Source organism: Aplysia californica, unplaced genomic scaffold (genome assembly GCF_000002075.1).
Source record: "Aplysia californica isolate F4 #8 unplaced genomic scaffold, AplCal3.0 scaffold01163, whole genome shotgun sequence".
NCBI classification, from domain to species: domain Eukaryota; kingdom Metazoa; phylum Mollusca; class Gastropoda; order Aplysiida; family Aplysiidae; genus Aplysia; species Aplysia californica.
In genome coordinates this window covers 67,222-83,869 of record NW_004798433.1, presented here as the reverse complement: position 1 = coordinate 83,869, position 16,648 = coordinate 67,222, and the positions used below count along the sequence as shown (strand labels likewise).

At 40.1% G+C, this 16,648-nt stretch overlaps 1 protein-coding gene across 1 annotated transcript in view; it reads right to left on the bottom strand.

Moving 5' to 3' along the window:
* The window catches only part of LOC101852895 (lethal(3)malignant brain tumor-like protein 1), a 32,223-nt gene extending 15,646 nt beyond the window's left edge, over positions 1–16,577 (bottom strand). Inside the window, exons 1-11 of the mRNA XM_005112005.3 lie at positions 16,277–16,577; positions 12,025–12,400; positions 10,413–10,626; positions 9,292–10,130; positions 8,274–8,474; positions 7,213–7,617; positions 4,828–5,023; positions 4,010–4,155; positions 2,365–2,557; positions 1,914–2,043; positions 1,365–1,486 (exon numbers count right to left, since the gene is read on the bottom strand). Of these exons, the coding sequence (XP_005112062.1) occupies positions 1,365–1,486; positions 1,914–2,043; positions 2,365–2,557; positions 4,010–4,155; positions 4,828–5,023; positions 7,213–7,617; positions 8,274–8,474; positions 9,292–10,130; positions 10,413–10,626; positions 12,025–12,315 (2,737 nt within the window). The 5' untranslated portion in view covers positions 12,316–12,400; positions 16,277–16,577. The remainder of the gene's footprint in view (positions 1–1,364; positions 1,487–1,913; positions 2,044–2,364; positions 2,558–4,009; positions 4,156–4,827; positions 5,024–7,212; positions 7,618–8,273; positions 8,475–9,291; positions 10,131–10,412; positions 10,627–12,024; positions 12,401–16,276) is intronic.
* Positions 16,578–16,648: the final 71 nt, after the last annotated feature.

Genomic DNA, 16,648 nt, shown 5'->3' with positions numbered 1-16,648 from the left:
TGTGGCACTGGGATCTTGAGAGACTTTGGTATTTCAGTCTGTTCTTACTTATTTATATTTTCCCCTCATCATATTAGCCAACATAACAAACTATAGGCCCTATATAAAAAATGAATCCTGTTTTGAGCCTGAGAAAAGACCTAGAACTAGAATATCGACTGTCAGTAACCAGTCTGGGTGTCATGATTCATATAATAAACGTGAAGACGAAAACTGAAAACCATAGCTGCAACTCAAAGAAGAGTAATATTAGTAATAACTAGAATGGCTCAAGTACACCTATTCAGTGTGAGAGGTGCAAGAACTGGGGGTGGGGGTGGGGGGGCACAAGATGCAGTGACACTGAAAATCTGCCAATCTTGAACAGAAAGCTAAAATATAGATATAAATTACAATCACCCCATCCAATCAAACGCGAACACTTTGGTTCAGTAACAAGGCATGACGGATCCCGATTCCACACAAGGCCTGCACCAACGCGCGCTTTGCAGAGAGCTCTAAAGTAGTAATCAAAATGCTAAAAATTTGCTTCCAAGTTCAGTTTTTGTCCTCTAGCGTTGCCTTCAGCCCCCCCAAATCCCCTTCCACGTGTGTATCTTATAAAGGAGTCCTATACTTCACAGCGCTCAGACCGCCGGTACTCACAGGTTCATTGACCGGTCACGAGGGCGAACCTGTCAAGACGCTTGTATAAGTTCTTTTTCTTTTTTTTCCCCCACAAGCGACAGCAGAGGGCAGTTTTTAATATTGATTTATTTTCAAGGCGACACAGCGTTCATAATTCATAACCTGCATGTTACAAATGTTGCGTTATCTATCAGACTATTACCGGAAAATTTCTGGGCGGTAACGAAAACGAAAGTAGATCTTGATTCTTCCCAATCGAGCCTCAGTGTTACACATACACTTCCGCCACAGCGGTTCAATTACGTTTCCTCTTCAGGATTCATCAACCATACAGTCTAGATAGCTACACATTACACAGGCCCTATATCCTTTCCCGACTTACCCACCAATCACAAAATTCCCGACTTTTCCCCGACCTATCTCAAAATTCCCGACTTTTTCCCGATTTCCCGACCCTGTGGGGACCCTGTTTCAAGTTCTCTTGGGAAGTTTATTCTTGGTCAACCTCTTTTACCTTCTATTTTTTCACTGACAACAAGATGTTGAAGACCTTCTGTTGATTCAGTGGCACATTATATTCAGGACAATACGCTGATACAAAAGAAAAGTCCATGAAAACCACAGAAGCAGCAGCCTACAATGTCCTACAAAAGAGAACTTTCTGTCTAGAAAATACTTATTAGATGTATAGATTTTTAAAAAAAACCCAGTGTGAATTGCAAAAACATAGTCCTTACCACCATCAAATTCTTCCTTTGGTGCTGCTTTAAGCTCACCAGACATGATCAGCCTTTTCTTTTTACTTTTCATCCCCATCATCATCCGAGACATTATCATCTGTTTGCGGTGTAAGTTTTTCCTGCAAACAAATAACCATAGCAAAAAGACATCCGTTAAATTGTAATATGGCAAAGAAAAGCTCACTTTTCACGATTACAATCAATTCTATTGTGGATTACACTGCTTTCATAATATTTCTGGATTACATTTGTTCTTTAAAGAAATCTGTTTATCCACTCACCACAGTCCTTACAAGAAAGTCCAACAACAGCTCTAACCTGATGGACAGCAGGTAATAAAGGTACGAAAGTAGTCTAACAAAGTTACATTGCTGCAATAACTGAATGAAAAATCAAAAGGTAATGGAACCTTGTACATAACACATGATGATATATTACAGAAAGAGAAGGACTCCAGTATCATATGCACCCCCACCCCCCTTTTCCACTGTTCAAATCGAGAGCAGCTATAAATCAAGCTATACACATAGGCCTTGCACTACTTACTTTCCTGCACAAGTCTGAGAGCAGAACCTTCCAGAAGTCCTAAATTTACTCTTATAACCATAGCGACCACAGTACACACAGCAGCAGATGGGGTCACCTTCGTGGTCCGAGAGTTCTGCTGGATCAGTCACTGTATGAAGGGGACAATAAATAACAATTACTGTACAAACATAACAAAGGAATAAAAAGACGAGAAATGTACATGACTGTAAAAACTTCATATAACCATTTCCAAACTATAAATTGGTTCCAAAATGATTGTACTGTCACGCCAAGTAAAAAACATTCAAAACCCAAAAATGTGCGTGCACATATTCTCACTTACTCACTTATACCAGAAAATTCATCTTATAAAATATCAACCAGACAACTCTGCCGCTAATGTCAATGAAAACTGCGCCATTGCTATCAGCAGACAACAGTAACATCCAAGACAACATTCACCACTTACCAGAATAAACTTTACTTTCCCTGTTCTCATCAAGACTGGCGCTCCCTTTGCTTGCTTCCTCCTCTTCCTCATCATCCTCCTCCTGTTCACACGCTTCATAGTCTGCGTCCATGGATGTCTCCTCTTGACTGACCTCTGCACCAGGGCCAGGATCTTCCATTAATTCCAGGTCCCCAAACTCGTTGACCTTGAACTGAAAAAGATGAGAAAACAAATACAGTTGTACATGCTCTAATGGCTACCCGTTCAAGACAATCATCTGTACAAACAACCACTTCCCACTTCCCTCCTTGCGTTTTTTTTTCTTTATCATAATGACATAGTCCAAGACATCCATCTGTCCTCAGCCCCAGCCTCTTTTCTCCTTGACCATGAGTCTTGAACAATTTCAAACGTACAAGAACAAAAAAGTCCTAAAAAACAACAAACAATTAATAGACATGACTACGTCACAAAGTGGAACCAGAAGTTCGAAAGAGGATGTTAAAGAAGCCTTGATTTTGTTTTCCCCACAAAGACACGCCTAAATAGTCTAAGGCTTACATATCCATGAAAGTCAGCAATTTTAGGTGAGACATTTGGTGGAGAAACAAATTTTAACACATGGGAAGCAGATGAAACCACAGACGAACCTGCTCTAATGACCACCTGTCTGTACAAATAGCCACTTTCAATTTACCCCTGGGTTGTTTTTTTCATTAATTTTTTAAAAACATTTTATTGGCACTGCGTAAGACAGCCATCTGTCTAAAAAGGCCACTGTTTTCCTTGATAAAGACCGTCTAAGACAATTTAAACTGTACAAGCTAGCTCCCTTACATAACGTTTTTCTTGATGATACCCAAACTTTTGTCCATTTGACCTTCAGCCCAATGCTGGGCCAAACCGACAACTTATGGGATTGGGGATCCCCAAAAAATATTTTTTAAAAATGGAAGTAGATGAAAACACATTATGTAAGGACCCAAAAGTGTCACAAGGTAGGCCCAGAACTGGAAACCCCAAAACAAGAGAAGAAATCCTCCCATGAACACATGGGGCAAAAGCCTTGAAGACTGACTCAGGAAGATGGGCTGACCTGGGGTATGTAGGAAAGTTTAGATATGTTTGAGAGAATAAACTGAGAAAAGGCCACCAATTAAATGTGAAGGTCTTTATAGAGTCCCTGATTGTGTTATAATCCCAAGACATTCAAAACCAAAAGTACTCCCAAAATCCAGTAATTCTAATATCCAAAGCTATTAAAAAACATCCTGATCAACAACTAACCCAATTATTTACCTTCAATAAAATAGCATTCGACAAAAGGAAACAAGCCAAAGGGCTGCTGGCTTATTAAAGATAACAGCACAAATAAATAATACCACCTTCCTTTAGACTCTTGTAAAGGCAAAAGTGCCAGCTGGCTACGAAAAAAGAAGTCATGAACTTTTTGAAAGACATGCACAGGGACTCAAAATCTACAGATTATATTGTTTTCAGTTTCAGTTTGGTAAGTATTACAGTGCTCGCAACTGTCCCATGCAATCGCAACTGTCCCATGCACATCTTTTATCTAGAAATCGAGCAAAGTTTGGACAATTTTAGAAAACAATTTCCGGATTTGTTAAAAAAATTTGCACCTCTGACTAGGGCTAGTGCTTACCTTCATGTCAGTGCCAGGTAGAGAACCGACTCCATCTGTCCATTCCAGAAGATTGGAGTCAATGTAGCCCTCGGTCAAGATAACACCTTCACTATCCTCCGGTTCAGCCCTGGCGCTAGCCATTACTGGCACAGACTCAGTGTGATCTGGGAGTGGTAACAACAATATCAGTAACTACACAGTCGAGCACTGATAACTCAAGCATATCGTGGATTGACAAATGTGTTTGACAAACCCATAATTCTGGTTGACCAGTGACCGAAAATTAAAGAGATATCGGTTAGGAAATGGCAAACTGAGCGAGCTGTCCATGATTTCAAGTTCTCAATATATAAATGCACTCTTTTATAATACAAGAGATATAAAAAATAAAGAGGTTCAAAAGTACACCTACCTTATTAATTAGTGACATACGACTAGGACCAGGTCAGATATTAGAAAAGGGGAAGTAATGCCATTGTACTATTATCTTCTCCACTGACCTGGTTTTATTAAAAACCTGATGTCTTTGGTGGATGACATGCCCCTCCTGTCTCACAGATTAAACCAATCTCAAGGCAGCAACCAAATTTCTCAAATGTAAATCACTATAGACTAAATGCCTGACTAGTACTTGAGTTCACCCATATTGAGCCCCATCCAGCATGTCACTAATACACTCTGTATTATATGCGCGACCTTAAAAAAACAAAAACAGGCTGATTTTGTAGTCAAGGCATACACCCCCCCCCCCATCTAAGGTTGCGTGTTAAATGTGAGCATATATGGAACAAAACAAATATAAAAGGCATTCCAAAAAGAAAAAGGAGAAAACTTGCCTCCATTAATTTTCACTGCATCGGTTCCACCAGCCCCTGTCTCACTTGACGATGGCACATCTAGAACAGAAGGCTCCACAGTGGTCACTGTCACCGTAAATTTGGGGTCCGCCGCAGTGTTGCGACCTTTCTCTACTTCGGCAGTACTGGCTGATGAGCTGGGAGGAGCAGGTGTATCTGTTGCACTTACAGGTATCTGAAACATAGTAATAATTGCATTTATATAGCACATATCAACCATTTACAGGATGCTCTAGGCGCTTTACAACTATTATTTACCCCGTACACTAAATGCTGAAAGGCTGATTTGTACAAAAACCAGTGTACCGAGTCATATAAAATTCCTATAAAACAAATTTTTTGCGGTGCTCCCTGGAGATGGGACAGCAGACAATTTACACTTCTTAGCCTCTCCCGGTTTGAGTAAATAAATAAATTAATTAATCAATAAATAAAAGTTTAAAAGTTACATTTTATTGATCCCAATGAGGAAATTTTACAATGGCAAACATATTAAACACACCACACGGCGCACCGGCAGTGGAATTTTAGTTGCCGCGGGGGGTTCCCTGCCGGGCGCCTTATCACGTCGGGGTCACAGGGGTCAGCTCCCTGTCGCCGCTCTGTCTGGGCCGACTTAATTTTTGGTACTTTTCAACGTACAATTTAAGGTGTATCCTTGTATTTGTGGTAATTCTCATTTAGTGCACCCAAAGCAGGCATTTCTGCTCTTGAGACTCAAAAAAGAACGGACGTTGTAACTTGTCTAGTTATTTCGTTAGACGCGCTGGAGTCGGCAATGCTAATTTGTATTTTTTTTTGGACTAGCGTGAATGAAAAAAAATCAATATAAAAAAAAGGCATCATCAAAATCTGTCGAACTTTTGGAACATGAACGACATAGCTTTGGTGCAGATACTCAGAAAAGATGATATCTGCGCTTATAATAGAAAGCTGTAATTTTGCAACTTTATCCATCAGGCACACAATTCCCTATGAATTTATTCCTCCAAATTCAACTTTATGTGTCTAATATAATCGTGAATATTCACATATTTTCTCGAAAGTTGATAAAAGTCACCTTGAAGTTTTTCTATAAAAAGTACAAATCGATTTTAGTTCTAGAATACATCTTCAATGTAGATCTAATACACGAACAGTATCTGTTACACTCCAGAAATTCATTACTTTTCTTAAAACGCTAAGTGTAGGTTTTGTAAGTTGACTGAATAATAGGGATGACTTCTCGTAATTGGGTTACAAGAATAATTTCTAGCTTTCCAGGGACACTGAATTAGCACCAGACTTTTCCTGCTTTATTTTTCGTTTCTATGACCATTTGCAATAACTGACAATGTGACTGATTTCTTTACATTCATAATTGTGTCCACGCATATTTCCGACACAAAAACTAAGAATGAATGTTTTTAATGTTTTTTTGTCATTATTTTTATTCCATACAAGAAGTTTATCTCTACCCATGTATTTACACGGTTTTGTGTTTTTTTTAATTGCTTAGATTCTATATTATATCTTTTTAGTTGTATGCAGGCTGCAACAGACACAGCGTGATTCATGAACAAACGCAGAGCAACTTTCTCTTGTTTAATAGTAAAATAAGAGCTAACGCTGATCATCTTTAGTTTAAAAATGCAGATGTGCATCTTTCTTCTCTAATAACTTGACTATTTCTACTAGCGCAGATTTAAGATTTCTCATGGTAAAAGACATGATATTCGTAGTCAGTTTAACACAGATTTTGGAGAGATCTGTCGTGCCTTTTTAAAATTAACAATCATTTATTCATAAGTTTGTAACTAGAATAGGACAAATTGGGTACTCTACAAAGACTTGCCTAGAACAAAAACTAAGGCACAGAAATTAACCGTTCTAACGCAGAATAAATCTCTAGACATTGAGCTTTTAGTACATCCGCGTAATGGTATGCTATGTGGGATGGGGAAGAAGTTATATCGTTTTAGACATAGTCAAAAATGCGAACTTCCTATCCGACACCGGCAAAGTCGCCTCAGGGCTCATTAACCCCGTGACCCCGAGCCGGGGAGCTCCGGCGGGCTGCTGAGTCACGCGAACTAAAAGTAACAGAATCGGGCAAAAAGTGACGCCGTGACCAATATACATACAAAGAATAACACCATTGCAGAGCAATTTTACAAATATGCTACTGCTGGTTGCCACTGTGCAGTGCCTTGTTTTTTTATAAGCCAGGGTTCTTGTGTCTCTTTCAAGAACACATCCCAGTGACCATCTATCTTAACCTCGTGTCACCGATACTTGCCTAATGTTTTTGTGAGTCTGAACTCACTTGACATTTGGGCACCGGATTATGACAGAAATATGAAGTAAATAAAAAACCACACTCACTTGATCAACTTCCGAGCTGCTGTTGCCCTCATGTCCAGATACAGACACGGAAGTACTGGCTGCAGAAGCAGCTGCAGTTTCCTCTTTACTGACAGTGGTGACACTGGACGATGACGGGGAAGTGCTGGAAACTGGTCCCGAGGACGAGACTGTAGTTGTGCTAGTTGGCTGATTCTTCACGGAGGAAACTGTAAGATCAGGGGTCACAACAGCTGTGGGCATGGTGCTGACCATATGTGAGCTGGGGACCGAGGCTGTGGAAAGATTTGCTGAAGAGTCGAGAGGACTCGAAACAGTTGGGACAGTGTCTGTCGATGATGCAGGTTTCGGATCACTGATGGCGGCAGAGCTGATGGTCACTCCAGTGACGCTAGAGACTTTTGTTGAAACATCTTGTTCTGATGTCTGAAACAAAACGTAATAGACCTGTTTCAGTGCACATTGTTATTTTGCTGTGGTCTGTAAGCAACAACAACAAAAAAGTTTCAAACCTTTTATCCATCTTATGTAAGCCAAAATATGCCTTTTTACTTTTGTTTTGGCAAACATCAATGGACAAAAGAGTTGTGAGGACTATTTTTAATGCTCAAATCGTTATGTTCATATTTCTGAACTAAACTGAGAGAGGAAAAAAAAATTATTGTATATTTCAAAACATGTATTAATCTTTCTTTTTTTTAAATAAGAAGGCTTTCAACAAATAAAAGGCACAAGAGTGACATTTTCAAACCAGTCTAATTCATACCCGTTTAATAATTGTGACAAGAGTCAAGCGAGTCTATAACATTTTATGCTCTCAAGTTATAATGTGGCACCCGGCACCCATAAGAAGTCCTGACACTACTAGCATCGACTCTTATAGTTGCAACCCATCTTTACATGTGTTTGGCGTACGAGAACAAAATACATTTGAACCTACTCAAATGACCACCTGCCCAAGAGAATCACCTGTACAAATGAACCCCCATTAAAAGAATTATAATGAAACTGTCCAAGACATCCACTGTACTCCTCAACAACGTGTACCAGGCTGTCTTGAACAATTTCACCAGTGTACGCACCGATGATATGGCAGTGGAGGTGGTCAACTCAGTGGACGCACAGGTGACAGTAGCCACCACAGGAGTACTGGCTGCCATGACAACCGTTCCCGCAGTTGTCCCCAGAGTGGATGAAGAAGGTGTGACCATGACCCCAGCAGTAGCCGGAGCCAGAGCGCGAGCTTGGACAACAGCATTTCCTGCAGCTTGCCCATTCCGTAACTGCACAGGGAGAAATATTGAGCGTGTGAGGAAGTGTGTGAGTGAGAGTGAGAGTGAGAGTGAGAGAGAGAGAGAGAGAGAGAGAGAGAGAGAGAGAGAGAGAGAGAGAGAGAGAGAGAGATCTATGACAACTGAAGAGCTTGCACATGTCTAAATAATTTAATTTAATACAAAATAATCACTGAATTCAGAAGAAGACGTCTGTCTTGTATATCAGAAGAAGACGTCTGTCTTGTATATCACATTTTTTTATACCCCCCCCCCCCCCGAAGTATAATTGTTTTTATTATTGCATTGGTAATGTTCGGCAGTTCTTTGTTAAAATTCAAAACAGCGATACTACAAAGTGGTCAGAACTGATCTTCATTTCCATGAAATCCGAGTGCTCTTCGAAAGCAATGTGAGCTTTTTTTATCCATAATTGCAGGTACCAGTGAAGGTTGTGTAAAAAAAAAGCCAGTTCGCTCTCAAATGCACATCAATGTCATGACGTATTATTTGGTGAACTTATTGCAGTGTAGGGCCTTGGCTGCCATAACGTTTATTCCAAAGACCGTGGTTCATTGTTCATATATTCTTAAAACATTGTTTTAAAAAAGTTGTTTTTACATTCGTTACCATAGTTCACTCCATTTGACTTACCTATACAGTAATGACAGTTTACGTAAATGACATTAAAATTGATCCAAAAGTTAAGCAAATTTTTTGTATCACATATTATACTTCATTACTAAGTCCTATGACTGGGCTCACATCTCAATATTCTGTGATTCCTTAGCATATATAACCTGATTAAAACATTGTGAATGGTACTCACCATTGCCTGTGGTTTCAAGTTCGGAGAAATCAACTGTGGAACGGGAACAGACACAGTCGCCGCTACATTGGCCACACCCGCAGATGGACTGGCCTTGTGCAGCAGTCGTGGCATGCCATTCTGCAAGACCTGCTGGCGCCCGGAGAGAGACAGAACAATTGGCACACCAGGGCGTAGCACCTGGGCTGGAGTCCCGGCAAAACCCGGTCGGTGGATCACCTGAGGGACCTGGCTCTGGGTTACCGGTACTTGACCGACGGGCATTGTTGACGAGGTCGTCTGGACGCTGAGGGGGCTCGGTGAGACCGATGTCACAGTCAACGTGATGCCAGAGGTTGGGCAGCCAGATATGAACGTCGCAACGGACGGGCGGGGTTGAATGGAGATTTGTTGACCGGCCAGGATGGTGGCAGTACCCATCGGAGAAGCGGCTCTCATGACTGTAGGCTGGCCTATATTGGTGGCATTGTTGTTAATTTGCTGGGAGAGGACATTGGGATTTGGCATCCGCTGGATAAAGTTTTGGCCTGACACTTGTTGAGCCAAGGATGGATTGATCATCCGCTGGATGGTCACCTGTTGCGATGACGGGGTGGGTATGCGAAGGCCGATGTGCTGTGCCTGTGACACGTTCACTATGGTCGCTGTAGGCTGCTTGGTCAGCTGCTGTCCCAGTGAGGCAGACGTGAGGACCGGTCGGGGCTGGCCGGCAATTTGTGACACTGTCCGCGGAGACTGGGGACGTCCAGGACTGGAAGACTGCTGCAGGCTGATTACTTGGCCATTGGCAATAGTGACCACTGCACCAGATGGTAAACGCTGAACAGCTATTGGCTGACCTGTAGACACAGTAATGATGTAAACAAGGAGATAATTATAATAGTAATTATTATAATCATGAATAATGATGATGATAATAATAAATAATAATTGTCTCTTGAATACATGCCAGTTCTTTTATTAATAGGAAGTTGATATCACATGACCGACAGAGCTGACAAGACACTTGTGACTGGACCCTTTTGGTCCTCGCCTGATAAGCATACAGGACCCCTTTTCATTCATGAGGTAAAAGTGTTTTCTCAGGTTTGTAGGGTTAATGCTTCAAGTCCTGCTCTCACCTTTCACGGGCAGTCGCTGCAGAGTCATTGGTTGCCCTACGATGGTGGATGATATGGGGATTGTCTGAGGAAACCCAGGAGGCGTGGCCCGCGGCTGAAAGGCAGCGAGCTGACTGGAGCTAATGCCTGCACTGACCAATGGGATTCCAGCTCTGGGAACCTGCAGACTGGTTCCAGCGTTCCCACCCCCTGCTCCAGAACTGACAGCCAGAGCCTGGATTATTAACACAGGAAAAAAGTTTCAATTACAAAAACATGTATTTTACCATTCAGGACTCCAGTCCAGTCCGTTTCAAATTGAATTGCAAGGGAGAAAAACCCCCAACAACTTTTCCATCTACAGGTATCTGAATTAGACTAGGTGCGAAGGAGGAGGTTGAAAAAAGTAAAATTACATGATAATAGTGTTGGTAATGGGAAAATCTGAGAACCAACAACAAACTTTTTGCTATTTAGTTTAAAAGCATCAATTTATTTCAAATACAGGTGATGTGTTTGAAAATTAACAGACACTTTCTATACCCTCTGCACATTACCAGTGTATTTATTACAATTAAGTTAAAAAACATGCCAAGGTCCAGAACAGCTCATATCTTTTTAATTTAGATGTGACAATTAAACTAAATGTAAAAAGGTTTGCAAGAAATCCCAGGTCATTGTATAAACATTTAAACGGAGAATCCTCTAATTTTCTATTGCAGAGTAAAGACAGAATTAAAGATTGAATATATATTAAAAACCCTCTTTGACATCTGTACACAGGTATAAAAAAAAAACCCCACTGGGATTTCTAAAAAGGTGCAAAAAAAAAGTTGTCTACGTAAAATATACCAGCTTTTAATCCCAATTCACCCTCCGTTGCTGCGGGCAGTGCACTTGTGTCCAGCGGGCTAGCCGCGAGGAAAAAGCCTGTCTGAACTCGACACACTAACCTTAGACACACATTGTGCCCAAACTATTCAAGATAGCATTATGAAATTTTGCTTAGACTTTACTTAAAATGTTCTTTTAAAATCATTAGAGAGAGAAAGGAAAGAGCAGAGAAAACAATAAATTCTTTTTCCGACTGCAACCCAACGGCACTCAATTTACCCATAGCAACTTTTAGTAAATCTATGGTCTAGATCTAGCTTTTCTTTGAAGTTTTCAAGGCAAAAAAATCAATCCGATCGCCTTGTTTTTCTAGATTTATGTTTACTTTCACTTTCTTTGCCGCTTGTGCCTAAAACAAACTAAAAACATGGATCATGTATTTTAACAAACACAAAAAATAGCCGTGGCACTGTTGTTTTCTCTTTCTGCTCGTCCATGAAGATTTAAATGCTCGCTTTCTTGCCATGATTTGCGGTGACAAAACAAACAAAACTAACTTGTACTTGGCGAAAAAATGAATCAAAACAAGCTAGCAAAAGTTTTTACAAGCTACAAGCGACCTATAATTTTCAAAAGAAACCTGGATAAGTGATTTGGACTCAATTTTGTGGACTGGTATTTTGCTATGACTATTGTCGTAGCTCGGTGGACGGAAGCCCGCAATACTCATAGCTCGGGTGCAATGGGTTAAGCCCAATCACGTAAATAAAGACCTGAATTACTAAGACAATAACAGTACCTGAGCCGTGGTCGTCTGCACTGGGACAGCTACAGCATTATTAGCCAACCGTAGACCAAACGGCGTAGAAATGAGATGCGGTCTCAAGTGGAAGCTGGTCATTGTGGAGGCTGAGGGCACTGGGGTAGGGAGGGCACCGGTAGTCTGAGTGAGAGACACCGAGCCAGACATCGTGGTACTGCTGATTACAGAGACAGAACCTTGTGGGACGGAAGCCTGGGAGGATGCCGCCAACTCCACTGCACTGGTTCCTGCAGCAGGCTCTCCAAATGGCTTCTCCTCGTCGGCCATTTTATTGTAGTAGAAGACTTCTACAGCATAAGGGCAGACGGCACGAGGTTAAGTTCCACTGACACGGAAAACAAGATCCTTTATCCTGCAAAGAAGTAATCCGGTTTCGATAATAAATCAAAGAAAGTTTTATCAATCTGAAATGTCTTACTGTCTCACCATTTCAATTCTCAAAGATAAACTACATAAATGGCAGTACAATCCAAGGGTGAAAATTACTACAGTGAGTCTAGCACACACAAGAGTGAAATTAGGCGGATTCGTTCTGTATGAATTTCGCTATGTACCTGTATCAGATACAAAGAATAGGCAAATAGAAAAGAAAAAACTTGGAACCTGAGGATCTGTTCACTATGCGTGCGTTCAAGACTGTGTATTTGAGAAATTCTTTATACCTTATTTAATAATATAAGTACTTTTTTGCATGAAGTTATAGATAGAAAAGGGGGCTCTCGTGGCCTAGAGGTTAAGGTGTTGGCCTCTCATTCAAAGGTCCCGGGTTCGATTCCGGGTAGCGACCAAAAAATTTTCTTCTCTAAAATTGTCTCCTTTCACATCCTTTCCTGATCTGTAACAATGTTCTGTTGTCTGCTTTCATTTCCACTTTCTGCCCCCACCCCCTCACCTCCTTTGCCCCCCCCCTCTGGGCTCCTGACTCTTTCTGCAGCCTTTCTACTGCTACTCCTTGGCTCCTCCTAACTGCTGTCTTTCTGCCACACCCCTGATCTTCTGGTAGGAAAGATCTCCACCTAGCCTTCTCAGACAAGGGCGAAAAATCTTGGAGGGCCCGTGTGCAAGTTGCGCACGTTAAAGATCCCTTGGTGGTCTAAAATCGATAAGAGTAGGCTTCGGCCGCCACTCGGGCAAAATTCAAAATTTCCTACCAACGAAAAAGTATTAGGTGTGTCCCGCGCGCTCATATGACCGTATGCAGTTGCGAGTGCCGTAAAACCCTATACTAAACAAACAAACAATAGATAGAAAGCACCGAGCACACCTCTATGATTGGCCCAAATATAGTTGATGCATTTCCGCCATCTAGCTGTCGTCTTCCGGGGTTTCCCTCGCGAGATGACTAGATCTATTACCCATTATATTATTATTCATTCATCACCATAGTAATAATGATCTTAATTGCTATTTTGTATGTTATATTCTCAAGCCCACACACAGACAAACATACATCCACATACACATACATGAACAAAGGAACGGGAAGATTCACTCATGCATACACAGGTACGCTGATAGATCCACTCAGCATTTATATAAACACAAATACACACTTACACACAAGGCAAATAGAGGTGTATTTAGATACATATATTAAACACCCTTTCCTGTTTATATATATTCATACTTATAATTACACTTGTCACCTTTATTTTGATCCAAGTTATTTGAAAAAAAAATGCAGTCTTCAATCAAATTAGCATTTCCTTAGTTTTCTAATCATTCTATTAGTTGTATAGACTAGTCTCTCTTCTTACCATCTTCTACTTTTTATATTCCCCCCCAAAGACAAGTGTCATTCATTTATACAAAATTATACCATATTTTGATTGCTTGAATCAAGAGAAAAATACATCAAAGGATAATATCTCTATGATATTATATATTTAGTTTTTTTCTTAATCGATTATAAAAATAATAAAACTTTCAATTATAGCTGTAATTGAATCTTACATTTTAAAAAATTCTTTAAAACTTTCCCTTAGAATACAATTTTCACCGGGATTACCATAAACGTAACTTTTAAAAAATAATTTTGATTAAAATGACATTATTATTTTAAGAAGTAACATACTCACCCCGTCTCTTGAATTGTGTTTCTTAGGTGAACATTAAAGAGCAGTGTTCAGGAAAATATGTCAATTTTTAATGTTTTAGGTGTGTGCTGTTCCCCTATTATTTTTTTACCCGCTTTTGGCTTACATTGAAGAAAACGCGTAAGAACGTTACTTTGCAGCGACTTTTATGAATGGCCTTTTAGATTCTGTTGGGTCGCTCAACTTTAGCCGCATGCAAAGACCCAGAAAGATTAAACAGAGAGATTTGTTTTTATATTCCGTTTTAACTGCGGTCCGACGAAAGTGAACGAGCTATAGTCAACTCGCGCAGGAAACCCTGGAAGACGACAAAAATAGATAGCAGGGGGACGCATTATAGACAAAAGGGAGTTTTTAAAGTTTTAATGATTTCGTTTGTTGATTGATCTCTAGATTAATAAAGCGTTTTTTAAAAACTTTTAAAAGTTTTTTTTCCAAAACCATGAAATGCAGTTACATCACTCTACCTCTAAACGGCAGTAGTACTGTTTACTTTTGTAAGGGTATTTTTTTACTTTCCCTCCCGTCTCACACTAAGCTACCAGTAGTCCATTTCTACTAAATGTTGATGCGCTGAACACAAATATCAACTTCATTACCGTTCCAAATTAAAAGTATTTCAAATATTTGATTGTTCTTGATCGAGACAGACGTGCTCTGAACTAAGGGGGGGGGGGCTCCAGGGGGACCTGCCCCCAGGGGTAAAACAAAATCTGGGGGGTTAGAGGGGGGCATGCCCCCCTTTGTTTTAACCCATAATTTGATATTTTACTGTTAATCTAGAATTGAAATTTTCTTGAAAATAATTGATTTGCGACAGTTTTAGTGGCTTTATGTGTGATCTGCAGCAAACAGTACTACTGTAGTTTGATCCCCGAAGCAGTGCATCTGTGTGCTGGAGTGAAAGTAAAAATTTACCTTTGTAAGCATATAGACAGATGATCCTAAACACAACTTCTATGAGTTTATTTAATACCAGGTGCCCATTACGCTGGATCGGGCTGATCGCCCTACTTGGTCGCATGAAACTGAAATTCAAACACATTTGCCTTTAAGGCGACTGAGTCGGGCGATCGGACTGACCTGCCGATCCCATCTGAGATGGGCACCCCATATTTTATTAGAATCAATGACACAAACACATATATTTTATATCAAAATTCATATATATATGCACAATTTAGGGAATTTAGGCTAGGCAAAAAGCCCAAAGGTCAACAAACATTCGAATATATTAAAATGAAAATAAAATTAAGAAAGATCTAATCTAGGCCGCCGCCCTAAGCAAATCTGAAAATAAAATAATTAAATGTATTAAAATTAAACGATAACAGGTTTAACAGGAAAACCGAAAATTTAAAAAGCCTTTGCCTTTACCATTAGATCTAGAGGCGGCCTAGACAGGCGAGCAACTGTTGAAGTTGAAGAAGCTAGATATCTACACCTGCACAATAGGAGCCTAACTTGAAACTGAATTTGAATTGATTACAGTTACAGTATGAGTATCTTTTACATTGCCATTGCTTGCATAGATCTAAATCTAGATCTAGAATCTAGATCCTCAAGAATAAAAGACCTCTCTGGATTCTAGATCTATTTAGAAAATATATTATTTGAATTTTGGGAGGTTTGTTGTTTGGTGGTGTTTTTTAAAATGTTTAAACCAATATCAATACGCCAGTAGATCTAAGTCAATCAAATATCAAACTAAGGCCTAAGCTAGGCCCCTTGCCTCTCTAAAGAGTCTTGAGAGAGACCGAGAGACGAGAGATTTTGATTGAACGGGGGAAAAGAAAATAACAAGTTGGTCTTTGCCAACAAAGTTATAGAATATTACTTTCACAGCATAGTGCTATCTGTTTTGCTGAATATTTTTTCTTTCAGTTCGTACTCTGTATACCTCACGCATTCGTGTCGCATTGATAGAAGCATTATTTAAGATTCTATTTAATTTTTTTTTTTTTTGCCGCACCGAACTGAAGAAAACTGAAAACGCGGAATATGGCCTCGTTTTCGTGGATGGACCTGAAAATCTAGATCTAGAAAAAATAACTTTAGGGTAATAATATGCGGCCCTCAGAAACGTAAACAAGTCAAAAGAAAAACAAAGCGTTACTTTAAATGGAACTCACTTCGCGATACAACTAAACCAAAAGTCTTGATGTTTTGTCGTCAACAACACTTCTTTGCATCATGTATGTCTTAGGCGGTGTCCGCTGACAGGCAATGCCAATACGCGTAGTTGATGGAAAAACATGAGAAAAGACAACTTCCCGTTTCGGTATGCGTAGTTTTTTCATTTCATCTGAAATGCAACCTGCTTTCAAGGTGAGAAAACGCTTTCAAAGTACAAAACAAACCTCATTTCAAACAGAAGCAAGTGGAAACAAACAATCAATGACAGTCTGAGAGTAAAATATTTGATAAATTTTCATTACCAACAATATCAAGGTTTCTCCTTCCCGAGATCAGGTTGCTGGGGGGAGGTAATCAGAAGAGCACGT